This window comes from Paroedura picta, chromosome 1 (genome assembly GCF_049243985.1).
Source record: "Paroedura picta isolate Pp20150507F chromosome 1, Ppicta_v3.0, whole genome shotgun sequence".
Lineage (NCBI taxonomy): Eukaryota > Metazoa > Chordata > Lepidosauria > Squamata > Gekkonidae > Paroedura > Paroedura picta.
The window spans coordinates 199,142,288-199,169,214 of NC_135369.1; the positions used below are offsets into that span (position 1 = coordinate 199,142,288).

Here is a 26,927-nt window from a genome sequence, read left to right on the forward strand (position 1 = left end):
TAGTTTAAACTAGGACTGCTTATTTTATTTTATTACCTGTTGTCATAGGAGGAAGTGTGCGTACACACTTGAAATAAAACTTTGTTGTTTAAAGGTGCCTGACGGGACTCTTACATTTGTTCTACTGCTTCAGCCCAACTGGGCAACCCTCCTGACTATGCTTATGAAGAAGGCCAGCTTCAGGCTCAATCCTGCTTAGTATTTGGATGGGGGGGGGGCAGAAGCAGGCAATGGCCAAGGACCGCTGAAGACCCCCTGGGGGTTACCATCATCTGGCTGCGGCCTGAGGGTGAAATATAAATAATACTAGAGCCGCATCCGCTTTCATTGCCCTTGAAGGAGCGCTGGTCTAAAATGCATCGCTGGCTTCGTGTATCCCTGCGCGGCCCGGCTTTGTCTTCCTGTCCTCCAACCGCCCTGCGAGGTGGGCTGGGGCTGGGCGTGGCTGCCTGGCCCTGGGGTCACCCCGCTTCCGGCCGGCCACTCCGCTCTGCAGCTCCAGCCTCGATCCAACCTGCGACCGACAGCCGAGAGCCGGCCGCCCCGGAGAGGTGCAGCAGGAGGGAGCTCATCGGGGCTGGAGAGGTCCTTTCCGGCGCGCTCCGCCTGTCCCTTTAAGCGCCGCCCCGCCCCTCCGTCAGCCGTTGCGGCCGTTAACGGGCGCACGACGGGAGGGGGCCGCGCGAGCAGAGCCGGCACCGAGGGGTGGGCGGAGTCCTGCGGCGAGCGGCGTGCGGCGCAGCCAATGGCCGCGGGCGCGGCGGAGGCGGGGGCGCTGGCAGGCTGGCAGGCAAGCAGGCGGGCGGGGGCGTCGGTCGGGTTAGAGCGAGGCGTGACCCAGTTGCCTGACGCGCGCGGCCAGGAGGGGAGGAGGAGGGGAAGGAGGAGGAGGAGGCGGCAGGGTCGGAGCGGACGGAGCGCGTCGCCGCCGCCGCCGCCGCCTCACGGAGCCCCCACCCCACCCCGAGCCCCGCGCCGCCCGTGAGCCTGGGGAACCTGCAGCTCAAAGCCGCCGCCAGCCCCAGCACCATGTACGCCGGGAACAAGCGGAAAAAGGGCTGGAGGGAGGAGAAAGGTGAGCGCCCCCACCCACCCCCCCGCCCCCCTCAGGAGCCCGGCGGAGGAGCAGGAGGCTGCGCCGCCCCCCCCCGGCCCGCACACCTGGAGCCCCGCCCCCTCCCCCCCCCGCGTCCTCCTTCAGGTCCTCAGGTGACCCCTCCGCGGACAGGCAGCTCGCGGGGCGAAGGGGACGCCGGCCGTCCTGCTCCCAGGGGGGGGGGAGGAGGCGACGGGGGGGGGGTTGTTGTTGGACCTGCTTCGCCCCGAGCCTGCCTGCCTGGCCCCTGAGGGGCTCCCTCGTCTCGCCGGGCCGGTGACCTTGCCCTGACCAGGACGGCCCCTGTCCCCAAATCTCGATGAAAAGGGCCCTGGGGCTGGGCCGGGGAATCCTTAACTTCGGCTGCGGGGGGGGGGGGGGGCGGGGGGTCCCTGCGTTGGTCCGGAGCGCCAGCGTGCCCCCTTGGCGTCCAGGGGCACCTTTCAGACCAACGCAGCGGAACCCCAGGTAGGATGGACAAGTTAAAGAGGGATAGGTATAATGATAAAAATTGTGTCATAGGCTTAGGTATAAACTTAAGTCGTCGTTGTCTGGCAAATCTTGCAAACTGCTGCACCATTCCTGAAGAAGAAGCGGAAGGAGGGTCTGTCCGAAGAAGTGAGCAGCGGCTCACAAAAGCTCCCTGCCACAAATTTCATTAATCTTCACTGCTGTGCTGGATTCTTGTCTCCTTTAAACTGCAAGAATAAGTGCTGGCTTTTATACCTCACTTTTCACTACCATTAGGTAGAGAAAAGTGGCTGACAATCGCCTGCCCTTCCTCTCCCACAGCAGGCACCTTGGGAGGCAAGTAGGGCTCAGAGAGTTCTGAGAGAACTTTGATTACCTCATTAGCTTGGGGGGACTCTCAAATGCTTTCACCCTGAAAGTCTCATGGGTCTCTTAAGGTGCTGCTGCACTCTACTGTTAACTGTGCTTCCTCATTTCCCTGTCCCTTGGGGCTTGTGTCCTCACCTCCACATCAGGTTGCCTCCTTTTGTTAGTGCAGTCCCTGGTGTACTTACAGGGGACTTGACTGTTTACATAAGGGTGCTTAGGGTTGCAGCCATGGAGAAAGATCAACATGGGTAGCTGGGTTTGTCTGTAGCAGAAGAAAAGAGCAAGAGTCCATGGCAGCTTTCTTTGGAGGTGCCTTTCTTTGGAGGTGCCTGTCTCCAGTTGTTCCTGCCTGGTCATACTTTTGCGGGTGTGAGTCTCCTGCTCACTCCACCCACACCCCAATTTCTCCTGGCTCATCTCTGTATGTATCTGTCAATTCTTCTACAGGACAGATCTGTAGACTAATTATTTGTTAATCAATTAAAATATTTCTATCATGCCTTTCTGCAGGTTGCCATACAAGGTATGGAGGAGTGCATGCACATATATTTAAAAAAAAAACAATTGCAAGAAACCTGATTTTAAAACATATTTTTTAAAAGGAATTACCTGCTGAGACTTGAACTGTCATTTGTCTGTGCCAATTAGGAAACGAAAGTGTGGATTAGAGCCTTGCTTCTTGCTTGCAACATCAGGCTTTAAACCTTGCAGACTAAAACAAATAGAAAGGTAGACTCTGAAGCAAGTCCTAGGGCAGTGGACTGGGAAGATAACTGAAGTTAAACAACAGTACTCTTCTGGAGCTTCTCCTAAAGGAAATACTTTGAACCAAGTATTATGTAGTTTAGCCCATTGCTAAACCCTTCAGACTGAAATGTGTAAGGTGCCATCAGTTTCTTCTGCTGGCAGAAAATCAACTCCCAATATTGTCTAGTACAAGTTTGATACCACAAATGTCTTATCCTGCCTCTTGGCACTAATGTTGATAACAGAGGCACGGGGTTAACTCTTTAAGAGCAGGGAAAGTTGGCATGGGGTAGTCTGTATCTATCTCCTGACTGAAGTGCAGTGTGGAAAAAATACTTTAAAGCCACAGATGCAAATAGTGGCCACACTAGGTTGTGTCAGGGTTAGGCTCCGGGAACGTTATGAGTCTGCTAATTCATTGCTGTGAAGTTAGGTTTTTTTTTAAGTTAAGCAGATTGTTTTATGTTACATGTGATCTATAATTTATGAATGATATTTCTTTACTTTTTGAGATTTCCAACAGGGGATAATGAAATAAATGTACTTCATAGTTCATGAGTCCTGTTCACCCGGAATCCATTAGCAGTTTGACAGTGTGTTAATTTTAAAGAAATTCCTTCTTAGATTTACTAAAGGAAGACTTCTTGCTGTGTTCTTCTGGTAGGTGTAGCCTGGCTTTTTAAGTTTGTTCTTAAAGCTAATGCTGTCCTGTTTCTCGGTAAACATAGATAGGATCTGGCTGGCAATCTAATTCAGCTTGAAGATAAGACACTTGGGAAACAGCTAAGAAATGTATGTATTGGTGATAAAAAACCCACTGCTGTTTACATGGGATTCAGTCTTCATGTTTCTGCCATAATTCAAAACTTCAGTGTTGATTTGATGAACAGACAGATTAGTTATGCATGCAGACAGATTAGTTATAGCATTTGCCTTGGATCTAATTTTGCCAATCTGTTCCACTATATATTTCTGGTAAAGCCTTGGAGGAGGAGCGTGTCTCATGGCTTAAGTGCCACTCAGCGCTGAAGAAGAAGAGTTCTTATATGCCGCTTTTCTCTACCCGAAGGAGACTCAAAGTGGCTTACAGTCGCCTTCCTGTTCCTCTCCTCACAACAGACACCCTGTGAGGTGGGTGAGGCTGAGAGAGCCCTGACATCATGCTCGGTCAGAACAGTTTTATCAGTGCCATGGTGAGCCCAAGGTCACCCAGCTGGCTGCATGTGGGGGAGTACAGAATCGAACCCGGCTTGCCAGATTAGAAGTCCGCACTCCTAACCAGTACACCAAACTGGCTCAGATGTCCCGCCCCTGTGCCTTCTCCTCCAACTGGCTTGCCTGTCTGCCCAGTGGCCAGCCAATTGCCTTACGTCCCCCATCCCTTCCTCCTTCCACTTCCCTCTTAGGCTTGGAGGCTGTAGATCCCCACAGTGTGAGAGCTGCCCCTGCTGGTTGAGTTCCATAGCAGGCAGCTCTGGATTTGCAGTCCTGAGGAGAGGAGGCCATCTGCAGAGTTCTTCCACTCCACCCCCCTAATCTAGTGCCCATTGTATTCCTGAATGCAGCAGACTTGGCCCCTAGTAATTGATGAAGCTGCAGTGGCACACACATAAGGAAAAAAGAGGTCTACAAAACTAGAATTTAAGACTTCAGGGCAGAAGTTCTTTTTTTTATTGTAATGATTTTTTTTATTTTCATAAAGATAGAAATATAGGATGCAACACGAGTTATTGATACAAAAAGCAGTAAATAAAATATAATCATTTGAAAATATACGACCCCACATTGACTCCACAAACTCTAAGAGCCATGAGTCTAAGAGCCATCCACATTTCCACTACATTAAAAAAAAAGAAGGCCTGTTTAGATATACAAAAAGAAGGCCTGTTTAGATATACAAAAGAAAAGTTATTATTAATCAACTTACTTGAGAGATCGTAGACCTCACGTTAACTGCTTGATACAATCTAAGAGCTATCCTGGCAGATATTTCTAGGTTTAAGTTAGATGCTTAACATTAAACATTTCTTATAGAACAGTATGAGTTTTGGCCCTGTATCAATACCCTGATGAAGGGAGAGGAAAGTAGGGCTTTGCCTTAAAGATGTACAAAGAAAAAAAATTACAAAAGGTTTTCATAATTTCTCCTTATCCTTAATACAGATACATCTACAAAACCATTTATACTTGACCCATTCTAAGAGCCATCCTGACAGGTATAAGTTGAGAGCTTTGCATTTTCTACAGATCAATATGAGCTTTGGCCCTATAACAATACACCAATAAAAAAAAAAAAGAGGGGAAAGCCCCATTTTATATTTCCAACACTAACGATTATATTACCTATATGCCTACTAAGGAAAAGAAACAAGAGAGAAAAAAGGCACTGCTTCCCCTTTTTCATAAAAATAGCAATGTAGGATACAGTATATGTTGTTAATACAGAGAATAATAAGATTTCCAGGTTTAGATTAAATGCTTAACATTAAACATAGAACAATATAAGCTTTCAGTCTTCTATAGCTTCTCCTTATCCTTAATTCTGATACATCTACAAAACAATTTATACTTGACCCATTCTAAGAGCCATCCTGACAGGTATATTTTCAGATTTAAGTTGAAAGCTTAACATTAAACATTTTCTACAGGTCAGTGTAGGCTTTGGCCCTAGAACAATACACTAATAGAAGAAAGAAAAAATAAGGGGGGAGAACCCCATTTTATATTTCCAACACTAATGATTATATTACCTATATGCCTACAAAGGAAAAGAAACAAGAGAGAAAGAGACACTGCTTCCCCTTTTTCATAAAAATAGAAATATAGAATACAGTATAACATTAAACATAAAACAATATGAGCTTTCGGTCTTCTTAAGGGGGTCTCATCTCGAGGCTTGCTACATCTTGTCATTCCCGTAGACTTATATTCTGTCCCATTGGCCTTTGGCGTAGAAAGTGCAGTTTTACTCTTTCCCGCAGAATATGCATCGATAAATCTTGAGGCTGTTGCACCTCCTGGACTCCAGTATCAATACAATTTTTTCCCCCAAAGAGCTCCTTTAAATCGGTTACTTTCACTGCAGATCCATATTTCTTTTGATTGATTTTTGTACACTGTTGCTTTGAGATGGCTGTATGTCTTTTTAAAAAGGGTGTCCTTATCTGGGCTGCAGAACTCCGGCATCCCCTTTTCCGTCTCCAGAATTTCAGATTTCTCTTCTACTGTTGGTTTTCCACCTTGTTTAGAGCTGTCATCAGCCACTGTTATTGATCCATCATTCCTGTTAAAGACTTCTTCCTTGGCATCTTGGATCTCCTTGAAGATATGAATTTCAGATTTCTCTTCTGCTGTTGGTTTTCCACCTTGTTTAAAGCTGTCATCAGCCACTGTTATTGATCCATCGTTCCTATTGGAGACTTCTTCCTTGCCATCTTGGATCTCCTTGGAGATATTTTTGACCAATCCATCTATAAATACTTTGAAATCTTGGGTTTGTATCTCTATTAGATGAGCCAATCTTTTTAACATAGACATGTTTTTGACTTTAAAAAAAACCCGGCCTCAAACAATTTTACAAGTGGCCAGTAGAGGTCCTCTGTTTTATCCTCTGGCATGTGACGTATTGAAGTCAGTTAAGGCAGATATTCTCGTGCTGGCACAGAGTTCTCATGAGATCTTCCCATTCACAGCTCTTATCTCTTATCTCCGAAAACCAAAACAATTACAATAAGAGCTTTTGCCAATTAATTCGAGTTGATTTGAGTCCTTCTTCTGCTTAGTTAGGAGAATTAGCCTGCCTCATAACGAGGTGGCTTCGGGCAGAGCAGAGTAAGAGGAGGGGGGAAACAAAGGGCTTTGATGCAGGAAGAGAGACGGAGAAAAAAAAAACGAGAGATACTTGCAGTAAATGATGTTTTGGAACTCAGCCGATGTCCTCCCCTCAGTTCAAAACGTTCATTTGTGGTAAATCATCGTGTAGGGTTGAAGCAGATACTTTAAGATTAAAGAAAGAAAAGAAAGTCCGAGAGAAAATGGCAGTTGTCCTCTGGACCTGGAACGCTGACAGCCTATAATCCAGGGAGATATACTCCCTAAAGGATTGGAGACGGCCCCAAGAACTTCCTGGGTAGAAAGGTGAGGTGGGGTTTGCGTACCCCTCCTCTTTTCTGCCAATTGCTTGCACAATTGACCCCTGTCAGGCTTCAGAGATAGCAGAGCAGATGCCCTGCCACCCTCTCAGGACGACATCTTTAGCCACACCTCCTCAGGGCAGAAGTTCTGAAGCAAGTTTCACTAGCAATGAAGTTGACGTCTGTACATGTGCAGGTTTTATATTCTTTCATTACTAAACTAGGCAGGAGTGTGTTAGGAATATTCAGCATTGCTTTCTCACTACTGTAACATTGTTTTTAGGTCAGTGTTGGAAGCACCTGTTCTTCTACTGATTGTCCTCTGGCTGCTAAAATTGCACTGAAGTTTCTTTCATGGATTCTTAGATTTTAGGCAGATGAGGATTCCAAATAGCAGTGCAAAACCAGTTCTCTTCCCCTCAACAAAACTTGGCACAGTTTTCTGAAATGTAAGTTATTTGTAAGACCAGGCAGGCTAATCTTACCTAGTTTACTTTTGAAAACCTGTAAACCCAAAAATAAGTGCTTTAATGAATCTCATGTCTAAATTTGCCACACACCTGTTATTTTGTAATTGGGAGTGTATCTAATTCAGGTCTCCTTAACAATACGCCCATGGTTCAAAACCTGCCTGCCTGATCGTGATTAGGGGTCTGCAAAACAAAACAAAAAACCTTGGTATTTTTTTGGGTTCAGGTGTGTTGAACCGGGAAAATATTGGTATTTCTTGATATTCTCATATCCCTATACTGTATAGTATTCAAATTTTCATAAATAGTTGGGAATCCTGAGGGATTTTTTACTCGTTATACAAATGGGGATCATTATAGTCAATGGTCCCCATAAGATACAATGGAGAATAAATCTGGGGGTATTGGGCTATTTGGGGGGAGGCTGTTTTTTGAGGTAGAGGCAAAAAAATTGCAGCATAGCTACTGGTGCCTCTTCTCAAACCCCTACCTCCAAGTTTCAAAAAAGATTGGACCAGGGGGTCCAGTTCTATGCGCCTCCAAAGAAGGTGCTTCCATCCTCTGTTGCTTTTAATGGATGGTGGAAAAAAAGGATTTAAAGGGTGTGTAATCCATTTAAATGCCTTTTGCAAGCTGTAAGCTCACTGTTCCTTTAAACACAAACAGCGTTCACCTGGAAGTGAATTTTAAGGGCATTAAAGGGACTACAATCTCTTTAAATTCAACTTTATGGCTGCCCTGAAAAATCCCAGAATATCCTTGAGATGTTTTAGAATATCTTTGAGATGTTTATCCATTTTGGATAGGCATAATTCAGCCCCAGTCTATATCTGGCTGAAAGAATTGCCGGAAAATACTGACAGGGTATCTTTTGGCTGTTTTTCTCTCTCAGGTATACTGAATGCACACACTTAGTCTCTATGTATAATCTTTAAATGTTTCCCTGCAAATGCTTGTGGAAAATCAAATTATTACAGATTGACTACACAAACCTTGGCAGCTGGTGGCTTCTTAGCTAAGATGCCCCTTTCAATTTCATCACCAATCAAAGCAAGTCAGTATGAATACTCCGGAACTCTAAAAATTGAGGCAGAATCTTTAGACTGACTCTTGAATTGTGGATGTCACTAGAAAAACTTCTGCAGGGCTCTGCCCATAGTGCATGAGGGCTTCTCACAACGTGAGCTGCTTCCTGTGCTTGAAGGTTTTCCTTGTTGGTGCCAGCTGCTGCTAGGAATATTTTGGGACTTGCAACCGTATAACAGAATTAACTATGCATCCAGAGAGCTGTCCTGGCTGCTACTGAAGTCTTTTCTGTGTGTGTGTGTATGTTTATATGAGGGGGGAAGAGTAGATGTGAAGTCAATATACTATTTGGCTCATGCAATTCAGTAAAGTTGTTGCTTAGTGCACATGTCATTTACCTTCTGTTGTGTTAGAATATCATCCAGTGACAGCTTTTGAGGGAGACCAGCCTCTTTCTGTAGATGTGTACTTCATGGGTCTATCACCCTCTTTCCAGCTCATTAAATCACTAGAATGTAAGCCCGCTGTAACCAAAATACAGCAGGCACTAGCAGCACTCTTGGCATCCCTGCCGGCCGCTCCCCCCGAGACCCTTCCCATCCGAGGCAGGGCCTTCCGCCCGGCCGACGCCCCAGCTTCGGCGCAGGGAAAGGAGCTGGGCTGCCGCGTCTTGGATGCAGTGGCCCAACTCCTTTCCCTGCGCTGAAGTGCTCTCCCCTGCTCCCCGCCAAGGCCTCCCCCAGCCGCCTGCCTCCCCTGGGACTCCCCAGCTTCGGTGCGGCCCACTCCAAGGGCCACGCTGAAGCTTCCCCTGCCCACCCCCTCCCCCACGATTCCCCAGCTTCAGCGTGGCCCTTGGCTCAGGGGCACCATGGTGGGCCCGCTCCGAGGGCCTCGCCGAAGCCTCCCCCACATTTGTATTGTGTCACCTGCATCTTTGAAAAAAATAAATGTTAATACTGCAGTCCTGCAGATGTGGCATAGCGCTACTAATATTAACACATGCTTTTAAAATAGAACGCTTATTGAAGATGGCACTGGAAGAAAGGCGTAAAGAATACTTACGGGAGTATGTTTTGCTGAAGGATATCCCAACATGGATGGAAGAAATGAATAAGAGTCAAAATGATGGTAAGTCAATTTTATATTGCATTTAAATTTGTAACTGAACGTATGCATTGGGAACAAAGTCTTGTGTGTGCAAGAATTCCTGAAATACCACATGTAATTATTATAGTTGCTTGAATCATTAGTGTTCAAGATGTGATAGTTTACCAGTGTGCTTAACTTAGCTCTGCGTGCCATCAGCTTTGAGTTGGAATACATAGCAAATTACTGCATTATACAATGTTTCTGCACTTGAGGGTCAGTGTGGTATAGTGGTTAGATTGGAGGTCTAGGGAGACCCAACCCTGTACTCTGCCATTGAACCTTACTGGATGACCTTGAGGCAGTCACGTACTGTCGCTTTACCTTCCTCACAGGGATAAAATGAAGAATAATCTAAGTCACTTTAGGTCCCCATTGGGTAGAAAGCAAGGTATTAATTAATTAATTATTTTTGCATTTATACCATGCCATAGCCTCAGGATATCATACAGAAGAATAATCCGTCCCTCTTAATAAAACAGTAAGAGGGATTGGAGTGGGCCAAGTCCAGGGTCAAAACTCCCAGATTGGCCCCTTGCCCCCGGACTGACAAGTGGAGAGGCCAATTGGGAACCGCGAAGCAATTGGCCACTCCGCTTGTCAGTCCGCCTCCAACGGCCCAATCAGGAGGCGCACAAAGCTTGCTCCGCCCTCAACACGGACCTGCTGTTCCTGCATGGATCGCATCCACCTTGCCGCCGCGGCTCTGCCTCGCATCAGCCGGTGCGCCCGGATGGCGCCACTCCCTGGGACCGTGTTCCCTCTGCGCGTCTTCTGGAGACTGCCTCACCACGCTGAGGACTCTCCAGGTAGGCGGCGGAGCAGCTCCTGGGTCCTTGCCCTGCCGGGATAACTCCGCTCCCTGGGACCGTGTCCCCGCAGCGGCGTCTCCTGGACACCGGCTTGCTGCGCGGAGGACTGAGCGGGGAAGGCGCCCTGCCGGCCCGTCTCCGACGCCCACACGCGGGCCTCGTATGCCCCGGGCCCTTCCAGGCTCCTGATTGGGCCCTCCGAGTTTTTATCCCAGACAGGGCCCGCCCTAACTCCTCCCAGACAGCCCTTACCCTTTTATTTAATCTGCTCCGCCGGAGCGGTTTAAAGATGTGGGGTTCTCACATATGTATTGAGCTGGAATGTAATATATGAAAAATGTATTATGTTCTGTTGCTACAAAATGGTTAAGCTAGCTGGTGTGTTGAACTAGTTACTTTTTTGGAAAATCCCCTCGATTTGTAAACAGTTTGTCATGTGGCTGTCTTAGGGTGGGAGCATAAAGAAGAGAAGATACTATTGCTAAAGATACATTTTTATGAAGCACTTTTTAGGATTTCAACTAGGTTGTCTATCTTTGGTCAGCAACTAGAACGTAGCTTTGTTCTGCATATAGTTCTTCCTTACTATTGAGAATAGAATTGGGGCAAACAGCCAAAATGGAATTTAAGGCAATGGCAGATTGCTTATGCTTGATGAATCATTCCTTGTTAATTTTCTCCATGTTCAGTAATAATATTCCATAAGGACATGTTCAAATTAAGGTAAGTTTGTTTGTGTGCAAATATTGTAGATATAACAGATCTGGCCTGTAGACTTCAACAATAGGATTTAATGAGTTATATGATTTTACAAATGAGTTAGGATGGTCTTGGAAACAAACTCCACAGGGCCTGCATGCAAAATGGAGCTCTTCTGCCAGGCATTTGGTTGAGGTCCAACAGAAGCAACAGCAGCTACTGGGCTCCTAGAACCCCTCCTAGAACAAACAAAGGGCAACCCTGGACAAACCAACCTATGGGTTTCAGTTAGCTGGAAATGTTATCGTTAATGTTCCAATTAAGAAAAAAATAATTATCACCCACTATTACTACTGTTGTCCTGTTATAGTTATTGAACTGCTAGATTTAAAGCCCATTGTATTCTTAAATTCTTAAATACAATGGGCACTAGCACGCTGTCTCCTGTCCCCAGCCCCCTTGCAGCCCACCTGCCAGCCCTCTCACCCCGCTGACCCCAGCCCCCTCCCCCCGAGCTCGGTGTGGGGAAAGGAGCAGGCCCGCCATGTCTCTGACGCGGCGGGCCTGCTGCTTTCTGCATGTTGAAGCTGTTCCCCCGCCTCCCTCCCCCCCGAGGCCCCGACTTCGGTGCGGGGAAAGGAGCAGGCCCGCCACGTCGGAGACGTCTGGGATGGGCCAAGGGGTCAATCGAGGCTCATGATTGGCCCCTTGGCCCTGGACTGACATTCGGATGGGGCTAATCGGGAGCCACAAATTTTTATCCCGGAACCGCCCTGCCCCTTTCTCCTCCCACATAGCCCTTACCGTTTTATTTTTACCACTCCCATGGAGCGGTTTACAAATGTTTAAATGTATTATAATTTCCAAGTTTTCTGTAAACTGCCCTGAGCCACGAGGGGAGGGCAGTATATATAAATATAATAAATAAATGTGTATGTAACTTAGAACTAACTGGTTTACTTGGGACAGCTTCTAGTGTTCTTCTGTAGGAGTGCTCCTTAGAGTAACTTAAATGAATAGAAGTATGATGTCCAGAAAGATACCTACTGTGTCTTAAGAATGTTAAAGGCGGTGCTTTTTTCTGAAATGTATTCTGGTAGTTTGCAAAGGAATGTGTTCTCTGCTGCAACCCCAAAGTTCGAATTCAGTGAGATCTAAACATGGTGGAAAAGTGGGCAAATGAGATCGAGATTGAATTCCCTAAGTGTAGAATTCTCTATCTGGGTCACAAAATTGAGGAGCATGCATATTGAATAGGAGACACAGTTCTTGGTAGCTGTATGTGTGAATGAGATCTTGGGGTACTTGTGGACTGTATATTAAATATGAGCAGAAAATGCAATATGGTGTTGTTGTTAGGTGCGAAGTTGTGTCCGACCCATCGCGACTCCATGGACAATGATCCTCCAGGCCACCATTCCATTTAAGCTCACACCAATTGCTTCAGTGACTCTATCCGGCCACCTCATTCTCTGTCGTCCCCTTCTTCTTTTGCCCTCAATCACTCCCAGTATTAGGCTCTTCTCCAGGAAGTCCTTCATCTTCATCCTCAGGATCTGACCTTCTAAGGAGCAGTCAGGGCTGAGCTCTGCTAGGACTGACTGGTTTGTTTGCTTTGCAGTCCAAGGGGCTTGCAAGAGTCTTCTCCAGCACAAGAGTTCAACAGCCTCAATTTTTTGACGCTCGGCCTTCCTTATGGTCCAACTTTCAAAGAGAGCCAGTTTGGTATATTGGTTAGGAATATGGATTCTAATCTGGCATGCCAGGTTCGATTCTGCGCTTCCCACATGAAACTAGCTGGGTGACCTTGGGCTCGCCACGCACTGATAAAACTGTTCTGACCGAGCAGTGATATCAGTGCTCTCTCAGCCTCACCCACCCCACAGGGTGTCTGTTGTGGGGAGAGGAATGGGAAGGTGACTGTAAGCCGCTTTGAGCCTCGTTCGGGTAGTGAAAAGCGGCATATAAGAACCAACTCTCCTTCTTCCTCTTCCTCTTCTTCTTCTTCTTAACATTACAACTGGGAAGACCATAGCCTTGACTAGACGCACTTCTGTTGGCAGGGTGATGTCTCTGCTTTTTAGGATGCTGTCTAGATTTGCCATAGCTTTCTTGATGTTGAGTTTCAAGCCAACTTTTGCACTCTCCTCCTTCACCCGCATCAAGAGGCTCTTTAGTTCCTCTTCGCTTTCTGCCATTAGAGTGGTATCATCTGCATATCTGAGGTTATTGATATTTCTCCCTGCAATCTTGATCCCAATTTGTGACTCATCTTTCTCATGATGTGTTTTGCATATAAGTTAAATAGGCAAGGCGACAGTATGCAGCCTTGCTGAACTCCTTTCTCAATTTTGAACCAATCAGTGATTCCATGCCCAGTTCTCACTGTTGCTTCTTGACCTGCATATAGGTTTCTCAAGAGACAGATAAGATGCGCTGGTATTCCCATCTCTTTAAGAACTTGCCACAACTTCTGTCCATTGTTCCTCAGGCACTCTGTCTATCAGATCTAATTCCTTAAATCTATTTTTCACCTCTACTGTACATTCGTCAGGGATATGATTTAGTTCATACCTGAGTGGCCTAATGCTTTCCCCTACTTTCTTCAATTTAAGCCTAAATTTTGCAACAAGAAGCTGATGATCTGAACCACAATCGGCTTCTGGTCTTGTTTTACTGACTGTACAGTAAAACGGACTCTTGTCTATTTGGTTGTAAATAGCCTGGACACACTGCCACATATATTGCAATCAACAATGGAGGGCCATGCCCGGGAAATTCCGCTTGCCCATTTTTGGACGTCAGGGGCGTCTGGGGAAGAAATGTCCCAGGTGGGCACAGCAGATAAATCAGCCCCATAGACAGCTTTGAAGGGAGTCACCCCCGTAGACCCATGCACCCCGTTGTTGTATGCGAATTCGGCCAGGGGGAGGAGGGAGACCCAATCGTCCTGCTAATGGTTGATAAAGCAGTGGAGGTACTGCTCCAGGATTTGGTTCACCCTCTCAGTTTGTCCATTAGTCTCTGGGTGGTAATCGGACGTGAGAGCTTGCTCTACCCCCAAAAGCTCCTGTCAGAACTTGGCAACGAACTGGGGGCCCTGATCCGTGAGCAGCCTGCTTGGGATCCCGTGCAGGTGATATACGTGGGTGATGAACAAAGAAGCCAGTTTCACCGCCAAGGGAACCCCGGTGCAGGGGACAAAATGGGCTTGCTTAGAGAAAGCATCTACCACCACCCAAATCACAATCTTCCCTTGACTGAGGGGAAGGTCCGTAATAAAGTCCATGGTAACATCTGTCCACGGTCGTGATAGGGTAGGCAAGGGCTGCAGAAGACCCTTCTTTTCCCCCCCCATGGGCTTAGCGGTCAGACACACAGGGCAACCTTGAACATAAAGTTCCACATCTTTCCGCAGAGACGGCCACCAATAATGCCACTGGGCCAGGTGGAGAGTCTTTAGAAACCCAAAGTGCCCAGCGGGTTTAGAGTCATGGCAGAGTTTCAGCACTTCCTTACGAGCGGCAAAGGGGACAAACAAACGATCCTCCTTAAAAAACAACCCTTCTTTCTCAACCAGGGAGGGGCGGAGTCATTTGAACTCTGTGTCTAGCCTGACGTCTTTCTGGACCCAGCCCCCTGGGTACGGCCCCCCGCCCTTCACCTTGCTACGTGTCATGACCGTCAGACCGAGTTGGGCAGGGTGAACACCATGTCGACCAATTGGTCACGTTTGCAGTCATATTGGGGGAGGCGCAAGAGAGCGTCAGCAAGAAAGTTCATTTTGCCTGGTAGATACTTGAGGGTGAAGTTGAACCGGGAGAAAAACTCCGCCTATCGCATCTGTTTGGTGGATAGAGAGCGGGGCTGTTTGAGCGCTTGCAAGTTTTTATGATCCATCCAAACTATGAACAGGTGGATCGCTCCCTCCAGCCAATGCTTCCAAGTCACCAAAGCCAATTTGACTGCCGCTGCCTCTTTTTCCCAAATTGCCCATTTCTTTTCTGGGCCTGAGAATTTTCTCAAAATGTAGGCAAGGGGGTGCAGTTTGCTATCTTCCCCCTCCTGGAGGATAACTTCCCCCATGGCTACATCCGAGGAATCCACTTGCACAGTGAATTGCTTTTGGGGGTCTGCGTGGGCCAGCCCTGGTTCCGAGGTGAACAGCGCCTTCAGTTTGTCGAAAGCCGCTTGGCAGTCCGGTGACCACACCAAAGGTGCGCCGGGACGCGCCGCCATCTCCCCCCCCCCCTTTCGTCTTTAGAAGATCAGTCAGAGGGAGGGCAACTTTTGTAAAGTTGGGAATGAAGGAACGGTAAAACCCTAAGAAACTGTGAACCCCAAGAAACTTTGGAGCTCTTTTCTCGTTCGAGGGGGTTCCCAAGCCAATAAGTCCCAGACTTTCCCAGGGTCCATTTCAATCCCGCTATGGGAGATGCGGAAGCCCAGGAATTCCACTGCCTCCTGGTGGAACTCGAATTTAGAAAGCTTAGCGTACAGGTGGTGCGCCCGCAGCCGGCACAGCACTTCACGGACCAACGACACGTGTTCAGTTGGGTCCTCTGAATACACCAAAATATCATCCAGATAAACCAGGGCTCCCTTGTGCAGTAGGTTATGCATGACTTCGTTAATCATGTTCATGAACATGCCCGGAGCGCCGGTGAGGCCGAACGGCATAACAGTATACTCAAATTGTCCCAAGGGGGTGTTGAACACCGTCAAATACTCGTGCCACTTCTTGATTCGTACTCGGTAGTAGGCTTCCCTCAAATCTAGCTTTGTAAAAATGCGGGCCCTCCCCAAGTGTCCCAACAAGTCTTTAATCAAAGGCAATGGGTAAGCATTGCAGGTAGAGACTGCATTCAGCCCTATGTAATCTGTACAAAGGCGCAGGGAGCCATCCTTTTTCACAAATAGAACGGGGGCAGCCAGGGACGAGGTGGCGGGGCAGATGAACCCGCACACCAAATTCTTGTCCAAGAAAGCTCTCAGCTCCTGCATTTCTCGAGGGCTCATAGAATAAAGTTTAGCCCTAGGGAGCGGCTCACCAGGCTTGAGTTCAATTGCACAATCAGTTTTATGGGCAATTGATCACACTCCCTTTCTGCAAAAACATCTTGTAAATCTCAGTACACCTTGGGCAAACCCTCAGGTCCCGTGTTAGCCACCGCAGCTATTTCAGGGGGCTTGCGTAGCTTGCCGCGTCAGTGCGACTCTCACCCTTGCGCCAGGAAATTGACCGTGCCCTTGCTCCAGCTTACCAACGGGTCGTGTTTGCGCAGCCAGTCCAGCCCTAGAACACACGGGAACGCCGAACTGGGCGCCGCCACTGGTTGTATCTTCTCCCAGTGTTCAGCAATGTCCATTTACAGCGGGAACGTCTTGCTCACCGTCTCCTCCCCAGATCACATTTCCCATCCAACTGGGCGATGCGGAGAGGTTTGGCCAACGAGACCTCCCCTACCCCCAACGACTTGGCCAATGGGGGGTTAATTAAAGTCTTGTTACATCCAGAGTCCATGATACACTAACCCCCTACCTGCTTCCCCGATTTGGGCACAGTCAAAGTCACAGAGAGGAAGACTAAAGGGGGAGTGCTCATCGAACGTTTGCCCCTGCCCGGGACCTGCTGGCGGGGCTTCTTCACAGCAGGTCGTCCTTGTTTCCCAACAGCTCGTTGGAGGACGCGTCCTCTTCCGTCCCACTGTCGCTGACCCCAGATCCTGGCACGGCTCCTCCGAGCGGGGCGAGTAGCGAACGCACAGTTTTCTTGGTGGTTCCTTTACGCTTTGGGGCCCCGGAGGTTGATTTGGCCATCGTAGCGGGCGGGTTGCTGGGAGCCTTGTCTCCTGCCACCTGTGGCTGTTTCTTCGAAGGGGACTATGCCAGGAAGTGGCCTTGCTTACCACAGCCCAAGCAAAGACCCTTCTCTCTACGCCGGGTGCGTTCTGCCGTGTCAGTCTTGGGCGCCTTGGAGACGGCTGTCTTTCTTGGGGTTGATGTCTTCTGGGGCGGTTTGTTTTTCCCACCACCCAGCTCCAAAGCCGCCCTCAGCCGCCGCTCCACTTCTCCTGCCAGGCGGACCCAGTCCATTACCGTTTCCGGATCATCCAGATGCAGGCATTTTCGGGCCAGGCTGTCATTCATCCCTTCACATGGCATGGACACATTGGGGCTCGGGTCCAGCGGGGAACCAACGGCGCCTGTTTCCGGAACTCCCGGGTGTACTGGCTCACCGACATGGAACCCTGCTTGATGGATTTCAGGCCCGCCTCTGCCGTCTTGCATTCAAAGGGGTCTTCAAACCGCGCTCTCATGCAGCGCGTGAACCGGTCGTAGTTGCGCACCTCCGTGGGGGCATACCGTTACAGGTCTATGAACCATTTGGCCGCTTTGCCATCCATGCAGTCGCCCACGAAATGAATGCGCTCCGCATCATCCTGGAAAGTAAATCCAACTTCCATCATGTGGGCTTGCAGGTGCACCAGGAAGCCAGGGAAGGTTTCGGGGTCGCTGGTGAAGCGGGTCTTGAATTGGTAGAGGCTGCGAATTTCAGCTCCTCGCACTTGTGGTGGCAATTGTTGTCTGCCAGCGGACGTCTCCATCCACTCCTCGGCCGGGCCGCGAGGGCGCGGGCGCCCCCTCGGGTCTGTCTCTGCGTGCGCGGGTCTGGGACTCGGGCCTTTCTCCTGCTCCCAGGTCTGGCCTGGGACCCCGGGGTTCTCTTCACCGCCTGCCAGTGGTTCCGGCTCATGCGGCTCCTCGCCCCCCGTTCCTGGTGGGTCCCGGAATAGGGGTTTGTCTGCACCACTTGTTGCCTCTGCGGCCCACCCTTGCTCTTTCCGCAGCGGGGGTGCCGGTTGGGCGATAGCTGCCCTCTCCACGGGGAGAGCAGAGGTAATTCGGAGCTCCGCCAGGAAACAGCGAGCCATCCGCTGGGAGTCTTCCTCCAGCTCGCTGGTCACGGTCGTGAGACAGGCTCCCATGCGACCCATTTGGTCACGTAGATCCAGCACCTCCAGCGCGTCAGCCATGTTGCGGCTCTCTTGGCAGCATCGGGGCCCATTGTTCCCGGCCCGTAGGGTCATCAAATCGGGACATCCGCCGTCACTCGGTGACATGCCGTTCTAGGAAAAACTGGGGCGCGGGACTGAAATTTCCCAGCGCCTTAGTCATTCCGGATTACACCAGCGTGTGTGTGGTAGATCGGGCTCTGGTGCCCAGGAGCGTCAGCATCTGGCCTCCTCGGGCTGAGGAGTCCCCTAGGTCGAGTGGATCAAGCATCCCAAGGTTTACCTCGGTGCCACCGGCAGTCTCGTCCTCCTCGTCCTGAATTTCGCTTAGGAACGTGCCTCCTCCGTGCACAGCCATCATGTAGAAGGAAAGGCATTGTGAGATTTGACTTACTGTCAAGCGCTGACAAAACTCACAACCAAAACTTCTATAAGAAGAAAGCTTTAATTGGCAGTAGATTAGAACACCATAACATTTGAAGTCAAATCTGTTTGATACAAGAACAGCAGGCACTTATCAATACTTTTCTCCTGCCCAGAACTTAAGCGTTCCCAAGGGAAGGGGTAACCCCTCACCCAGGTGCCATCCCAGGCTTCCTGCCAAGGTGTTGAAGTTAGCGCAGCCTTGGTCAGGCCAGCGCCTCAGGCTAGCTGATAAGCCGTTTACAGGAACCGGGTAACATTGTTTCACAGTAGGGGGAATATGCAGTGTAAAAATGCAAGGATCAAAGCAATGGGGAATCAAAGGAAAACTACAAGCAGGGGTTTTGGATACATGGGAACGTTTTGGTTACATGGGAACGTTCCAGCAAAGGCACAGCACAGACACAGCATACAAGATGGAGTCAGACAGGTTCACTGAACATCAATCATGGCAGAGAGCAGGGACTGATCCTGACACTTCCCATCATTTCCTCACCCATGTTTGTTATCAAGTTTCTGTTTCATGTTCGCAGTCTTCTCTTGTGAGGGAAATAGTGATTGATATGGCAAACATGTAACACAACACAGGGGATGGGAATGCTGGCCTAGGATCACTGGTGGAGCAGTCCACAAACACCTAGTTTCTTTAAATGAAACGAAGTCTTCAGATGAACTGCATCCAAGGGTACTAAAAGAACTTGCAGATGTCCTTTCTGAACCTCTGTCCATTATTTTTGACACTTCTTGGAGAATGGGTGAGGTGCCCGACGATTGGAGCCGGGCAAATGTTGTCCCCATCTTCAAGAAAGGGAAAAAGGAGGATCCGGGTAATTATCTACCCATCAGCTTGACATCTGTAGCTTGTAAAATTTTGAACAACTGATCAAACACTTGGTCCTTGAACAGCTGTAACTGAGATCTGTGATTTCTAAGACTTAGCACAGCTCAATCACAAACAATTCCCTAGAGAACAAAAGATGGAAGGAACCTAAGCAAGACAAGTTGGCTCGATAAGCAGTTGTCAAAAGAATTGAGGTATAAAAAAGAGTCATTTAGGAAATGGAAGGCCTTATTACCAAGGATGAGTATACACAAATAACCAATAATTGTAGGGGGAGTGTTAGAAAAGCTAATGCTCAATATGAACTTAGGCTAGCAAGAAATGCTAAACAGAACAAAAAAGGCTTCTTTAGTTATATTTTAAGCAAGAAAAAGAATAGGGATACCATAGAAACTGCGAGGACAAAAAAGTGAAATTATAACAGACTAGCAAGAAAGCCCATTGCAACCAGGAATGCAATGGGCGCTAGGACCCAGGGGACACCAGGAGGTGCTTTTTTTTCCTGCTGCGTGGAGCTGTGAAAGGCTCCTACAGGGTTTTTTTTTTTTCTGCTGCTTGGAGCTGGGAAAGGCTCCTACAGGGTTTTGTTTTCTGCTGCTTGGATCTGCGAAAGGCTCCTACAGGGTTTTTTTTTCTGCTGCTTGGAGCTGTGAAAGGCTCCTGCAGGGTTTTTTTTTTCTGCTAGCTCTCGTGGGCGTGCCGGCTTGGAGCTCCTACAGGGGTTTTTTTTCCTGCTGCTTGGAGCTGGGAAAGGCTCCTTCAGGGTTTTGTTTTCTGCTGCTTGGATCTGCGAAAGGCTCCTACAGGGTTTTTTTTTCTGCTGCTTGGATCTGCGAAAGGCTCCTACAGGGTTTTTTTTTCTGCTGCTTGGATCTGCGAAAGGCTCCTACAGGGTTTTTTTTCCTGCTGCTTGGAGCTGTGAAAGGCTCCTACAGGGTTTTTTTTTTCTGCTAGCTCTCGTGGGCGTGCCGGCTTGGAGCTCCTACAGGGTTTTTTTTTCCTGCTGCTTGGAGCTGGGAAAGGCTCCTTCAGGGTTTTGTTTTCTGCTGCTTGGATCTGCGAAAGGCTCCTACAGGGTTTTTTTTTCTGCTGCTTGGAGCTGTGAAAGGCTCCTGCAGGGTTTTTTTTTTCTGCTAGCTCTCGTGGGCGTGCCGGCTTGGAGCTCCTACAGGGTTTTTTTTTTCTGCTGCTTGGAGCTGGGAAAGGCTCCTTCAGGGTTTTGTTTTCTGCTGCTTGGATCTGCGAAAGGCTCCTACAGGGTTTTTTTTCCTGCTGCGTGGAGCTGCGAAAGGCTCCTACAGGGTTAATTTTTTTCTGCTGCCTCTCGTCGGCGCGGCGGCTTGGAGCTCCTACAGGGTTTTTTTTTTCTGCTGCCTCTCGTCGCGCTAGCGGCGAAAGGCTCCTCCGGGGGTGTTTCTTTTTTTTCTGCAGCTTCTCGGCGGCTGGAGTCTTGTGTTGTGTTTGCGGCGGGGGCTTCCTTGGGGCCGGCCTGACGCGGTGAGAGACGCTTCGCGCCTCTCACCACGTCAGGCCGGGAGCAACTGCGAGCCGCGCTGAGCGCGGCTCGCAGTTGCTGGGGCTGGGAATCGGAGGGACCAATCGGCAGGCGCTTCGCGCCTGCCGTTTGGTCCCTCCGGTTGTCTGTCATGAGGAAGGGTCCAATCCGGACCCTTCCTCATCCCGGACACATCCCGCCCCAGAACCCCTTACTGTTTTATTTAGTCCGTGGCGCCCGCGGCGCCACGGGCGGTGTACAGATGATGAAGAGAGGGCTGAACTGCTTAACTCCTGTTCCTCCTCAGTCTTCTCTTGTGAGGGAAATAGTGATCAATGTGGCAAAAATGTAACACAACACAGGGGGATGGGAATGGTGGCCTAGGATCACTGTTGGAACAGTCCACAAATACCTAGTTTCTTTAAATGAAACAAAATCTTCTGGGCCAGGTGAACTGCATCCAAGGGTACTAAAAGAACTTGCAGATGTCATCTCTATCTATTAGATGTCATCTCTATCTAATAGACATCTCTGTTTATTATTTTGACACTTCTTTGAGAACGGGTGAGGTGCTAAATGATTGGAGGCGGGCAACTGTTGTCTCCATCTTCAAGAAAGGGAAAAAGGATCCAGGTAATTATCGACCCATCAGCTTGACATCTGTAGCTGGCAACATTTAATAATTTAACCAATAATTTAATAATCAAACACTTGGTCCTTGAGCAGTTGGAACTGAGAGCTGTGATTTCTAAGAGTCAGCATGGGTATCTCAAGAACAAGTCATGTTAGACCAACTTTATCTCTTTTTTTTTTTTGAGAAAGTGACTACCTTGCTGGATCTTCAAGTATTTGTCTGGGCGGGACGGGCATAGCCAGAGAGAAAAACCCCATTGTGCAACCAAAGCTCCAAAGCCTGCCCGGATTCAAAGAGTCAGATAGAGTTGAAGTTGGGAAGGCTAAGAGGGAGAATGAGGGAGAGAGAGATAAAGGCAGAGCAAAGGATACTTACCAAGGGAAACAGGCTGTTCTAGAGAGCTGTAGGAAAGCTTGGGAAGAGGTTTCTCCGTTAGCCCACAAGCAGGGTGAAGAGCTAGAGAAAACTACAGTAGACCCCCCAGCTCTTCCACTCTCGCAAAGAGCCAGACCGAGGTCCCAAGTGCAGTAAAGACAGTAAAATTAACTTACCTGAATGCCCAGCAGGAGAGAGAAGACTGCTAGAGGAGAAAGAAAGGGTGAACACAGCTGGAAAGACACACAGTGGGGCTTAGAGCCAGGTGCGAGAGGTCAGAAGGGTGACTAAATAAGGGGTGGTGTCAGTATAGGGGAATATAAGGTGGGGGAAAGGAAAGGGTGCTGGCTGGTGCAGTTTGGAGGAAACACTTGGGTGCGTGAACTGATGCCAAATAAACTGTTGCTGTGGAGACTTGTGTGAGCTGCGTGTCTTTACCAAAAGCGACGAAGAAAGGCCCACATCACGGCAGAGAAAGAGGAAGCCGGGAGGGGGTCCCAAGAGCGCCTCACAGTGGTGGAGAATGGGGCAATGCGGGCAGTGCGCCTTCATTGTCAACCCCGCCTGGTTTGACGCCGCCTGTGAGATACCGCAGCAGCCCGGTTGTCCCTGCCTCCCTGCTACCCTTAAGCAGCTCTGAAGAGGAAATCTCTGACACCTCTTATACAGGGTCCATGGTGGAGAGGAAGTCAGAAGAGGGCAAAATGGACCTCGAGCAATTTGGAAAGTGGTTGGTCAAACACCAGTCCTGTGCCTGGCAAGAGGTAATGGATTGGCAGGCAGCCACACAGGAGTGTATGCAAGAAATGCGGCGCGCCTGGGAGGAGAGACCTGGAGGAGGGGGCTCTAGACCTGAGGCGAATCCCCTGGGGAGTGTTCTGTGGCCGTCCTTGGCAAAATTGGAGAATGATGACGACGTGGAAGCCTACTTAGATGCTTTCGAAAGAACTGTCGAAGTGGCTCAGTGACCACGAGACCAATGGTCATATATTATTGGGCCTTATCTTACCGGAGAAGCTCAAGCCGCACTCAAAGATATGGCGAAGGAGGAGTCGGCTGATTATGATGTTTTAAAAAAGGCCATTTTGGATAGGTTTGCGATTTCTCCTGAAACGTATAGGCAAACGTTTTGGGCTGTTACCTTTACTCCAAGGATTCATCCACGAGTGATTGTGAACAAGCTAAGAGACACTGTCAAGAGGTGGCTGCTCCCTACAACTGAAGGAGAAAGGAATTTAATGGAATAGGTCGTTTTGGAACACTTATTCCAGATATTGCCAGTGTGCTGCCCTAGCCGGGCACATGCAGGGTTAGTGCAAGGGCAAGCACAGTTACCAAGTCAAGCAAGTTCAAAGCAAAGAGTAGTCAAAAGTCCAGTCCGGGTCTTATCAGGAATTGTTAGCTAACGAAGTCCAAAGAAATTAAAAAAAATTAAAAAAAAATTAACGAAGTCCAAAGGAGAACCGAAAGAGGTGTCATTTATCTTTACCAAGGTCAAGCCGGGAATCAGTCAAACAGAGCTTCGCCGAAGCGTCGGGGAGCAGGAAACCTGTCAAGGCAACGGGTGGCCATGTGCACAAAATTGCAGCCACACTGGGAAGCAGTTCGGCTGTGCTTAAGAACAAGCTGAACTGTCACACCAAGTGGCTACACCTGGCACAGCCGTCCTCCGATGAATGAGCCCAACCTAGCCTGTTGCTGTAATCTAAGCCGAGCACTTTGCCTGCGTGTTGCCAACTTTGTCCTCCTGCATTCCCTCCTGCGCTCTGGAGATGAGTCTGGGCTGTTCAGGGGTGTTGCTGCAGGCTGAGGTAATGTTGGTGCAGAGGGCATGGTGCTTGTCTGGCTGGGACCTGGTTGTGGCTCCCCATCGGGACTTGCCTCTCTGAGCAGCACCCTGCTGCTTTGCTCCAGCTCCTTCACTTCTTCCTCCAAGGGAGCTGGCAAAATGAGCTCAGGCAGTGGTGCAGAGGCACTCTCTGGAGACGGGGCCATGACAGCCAGGGCGTACTAGGCATTGGTTAGCGTGCCAAAAGCCTACGTCCTTTGCTCAGGCCACAGAGTTATTGGAGGCCTTTATAGCTGTGGGACACCAGGAGGGACGAAGGAGGGTGGGAAGCCGAGCATTAGTAACTACAGGTAGGTCCCCTACTCCAGGGTCCATGAGCACAGGAAATCAGAATTCCAAACTGGGCTGAGCTCGGCCAACCCTTCCCCAAGACCTTTGTGGACCTGTAAGGGTGGCTGGGAAGCATGGGGTAGCCCTGGGACGACACCTTCACACCCAGTTCCCACCAATCCTGGAGGGAATAAGACGGAGTGTAAATCGCGAGACGGAGCCGATAAGGGGCCTTGTTTGACTTGTAGACAAGTGGGGGTATTTTAGTCGAGATTTCCCCCTCATGGAGTGTGACCCTGGGTGGGATATCGCCATGCAAGGGACGGTACCCTCAAAATCGAGGTCGCCTATATTGTTGCCTGTTATAGTGTAAGGAAGAGAGAGAGGAGCCTTAGTAGATAGTGGAAGCTCCATTTCGATGATAAAAGGGAATCAGTTGCCAGGGGTTAAAGGTAAAGGTCTCCCCTGTGCAAGCACCGAGTCATGTCTGACCCTTGGGGTGACGCCCTCTAGCGTTTTCATGGCAGACTCAATACGGGGTGGTTTGCCAGTGCCTTCCCCAGTCATTACTGTTTGAGACTCCTAGTAGAGAAAATTCCTAATTTTGTATTTTATCTGTGTAACTGTATTCGGCTGTGATCCGCCCTGAGATCTCGGAGAGAGGGCAGAAAATAAATGTGATTATAAATAAATTAAATAATAGTCCAGGGATCAGCAAGCAAGCTGGGTACTTATTTTACTGACCTCGGAAGGATGGAAGGCTGAGTCAACCTTGAGCCGGCTGCTGGGATTGAACTCCCAGCCTCATGGGCAAAGCTTTCAGACGGCTGCCTTACCACTCTGCGCCACAAGAGGCTCTTTGCCAGGGGTTAGGAAGGTACTATGATGGGTGAGAATTACCTGTTGTCATGGGCATGTTGAGCAGTTTCCGGTGGTAACAGTAACCATTAGTTACCTAGGAAGATGCTGGGAACTCGAAATGGCTCGGGTGCCTAATTTATGCACCCCTGTTGGGAAGGGATGCAGCCCAATTCCAGGGAGCACTAGTATGGGTCATGAGAAGTACCGGTAATGTCGGGTGTCCAGCGGAGCAGCAGGAGAACACTCAGGAGGGAGGAAGGTCGGTGGATCCCAGTGGAGATTTACAGGAAAACCTACAAAATGACCCTGAAATCCTCACGCTACAAGAAGATGACGACTCCCTGGAGGAACCACGATCCCGAGTAGCTGTGGTGGAAGGGGAGGTAAGAGACTCTCGTAGAAGCCTCAGATGGCCTCAAATAATCAAAGAAGGAGGGATCTGGTTCCGGTACCAGAAAGATAAAGGGAGACTAATAGGGCAGTTGGTGGTACCAAAGGTCTACAATAGGGAAGTGCTAGAGACAGCTCATGAGCATCCCTGGGCGGAACACCAGGGGAGTAAAGCCACTCTGAAGCGGGTTTTGCGGAGGCTTTTTTGGCCTAATGTGGCTAAGGACGTTCTAAACCACTGCCGCTCATTCGAAGCCTGTCAACGTACTACAGGCGTGGCCCCTCCTAAGGCCCCGTTGCAGCCTCTGCCCCTCATTGTGACCCCATTCGAGAGAATTGGAATGGACTTACCGCGTACCCCCCGAGGGTTCCGTTATGTGTTAGTCATCATGGACTATTCCACTCGTTACCTGGAAGCTATTCCTATGCGGACTATGAAAAGTGAAGGGGTAGCTTGGCCACTCATGCAGTTCTTTGGTCAGGTCGGGTTACCAAAAGAAATTTTAACAGACCAAGGGTCTCCATTCACTTCCAACTGTATGCAGAAGGTCTGCCAAACCCTAGGGATTGCTCAAGTGTTCACGACAGTTTATCACCCTCAAACTGATGGGCCGACAGAGAGGATGAATCAGACCTTAAAGTATAAGCTAAGAGCCCTAGCATACAGAAAACCAAAAACATGGGACTTGTATGTGGATCCCCTTTTATTTGCAGTACGAGAAACAAGGCAGACGTCTACTGGGTATTCCTCCTTTGAGTTAGTATCTGGTCGGCAACACCGGGGAGTGGTAGATTTGATAGGGCAAAAGTGGGTGCAGGAGATTCCAAGAGCAGGCCAAGAGGGTTCTTGTAACCCTACAGGGGTTACAGAATCAATTGGCCGCTATGAGAGAGGAAGCGCGTAATAGTTTGTCAGCGGCACATCAATATCAAAAACAGTATTACGACCAGAAGACTAGGGAAAGATACTTTAAAGAGGAGGATTTAGTGTTGATCCATAGACGGGGGCTAGAGGCGTCTGGAGGGGATAGGTGGCGAAGACCTTTATAAGATCAAGAGAGTTTTGGGGCCGGTAACCTTTGAAGTAACTTCTTCCTTGGGCAGAGGTAATCCCCGGAAGATTCATGTGAATCATTTAAAACCCTGGTATGTCCAGGAGGGAGAGGAGTGTGCGTTAGAAATGGATGCTGAACAATTATCAGATGGGAGTCCCCTGTGGAAGGAGAAAAAGGAGAAGGGAAAATCCTCCTATGGACCCCTCCTTGACAGACAAGCAAAAATGAGACTTAGAAAAGTTAATCCAACAATGCCCTAAGCTGTTTGACAACGTACCAGGGAAGACCCACTTGTTAGAGCATGCTATTGTTACTGAACCGGGAGAGGTAGTCGGAGTCCCTTGGTGGCTTATACCTTTTAAGAAGTGGCCAGTGGTTCAAAAGGAGGTAGAAGAGATGTTGTCGTTAGGGGTCATTGAACCCTCTAGAAGTGGCTGGCGAAGTCCTATTGTGAAGGTCCCAAAACCAGATGGGTCTGTAAGATTTTGTGTAGACTTTAGGGCAGTGAATCAAAAGGCAAAGTTTGAGGCGTATCCAATGCCAAGAGCTGAATATTTAGTTAACCAATTAGACAAAGCCCAAGTAATATCTGCCTTAGACAACCAAAGGTTTTTGGCAGGTACCCCTCAGGAAAGAAGACAGGGAGAAGACAGCCTTTGCGACTCCTAGGGGGTTGTATCAATTTACGGTCATGCCATTTGGACTTCATGGAGCTGCTGCAAAATTTCAACGTTTGGTAGATATTG

At 48.9% G+C, this 26,927-nt stretch overlaps 1 protein-coding gene across 5 annotated transcripts in view; it reads left to right on the forward strand.

Moving 5' to 3' along the window:
* Positions 1-647: 647 nt before the first annotated feature.
* MACROD2 (mono-ADP ribosylhydrolase 2) overlaps positions 648-26,927 on the forward strand; it is a 1,296,381-nt gene continuing 1,270,101 nt past the window's right edge. For 2 of the 5 annotated variants that reach the window (XM_077316428.1, XM_077316439.1), the window contains exons 1-2: positions 808-1,075; positions 9,330-9,443. In XM_077316428.1, coding sequence (XP_077172543.1) covers positions 1,030-1,075; positions 9,330-9,443 — 160 coding nt within the window. In that variant the 5' untranslated portion in view covers positions 808-1,029. The other 3 variants (XM_077316450.1, XM_077316459.1, XM_077316417.1) reach the window with 3 other exon arrangements.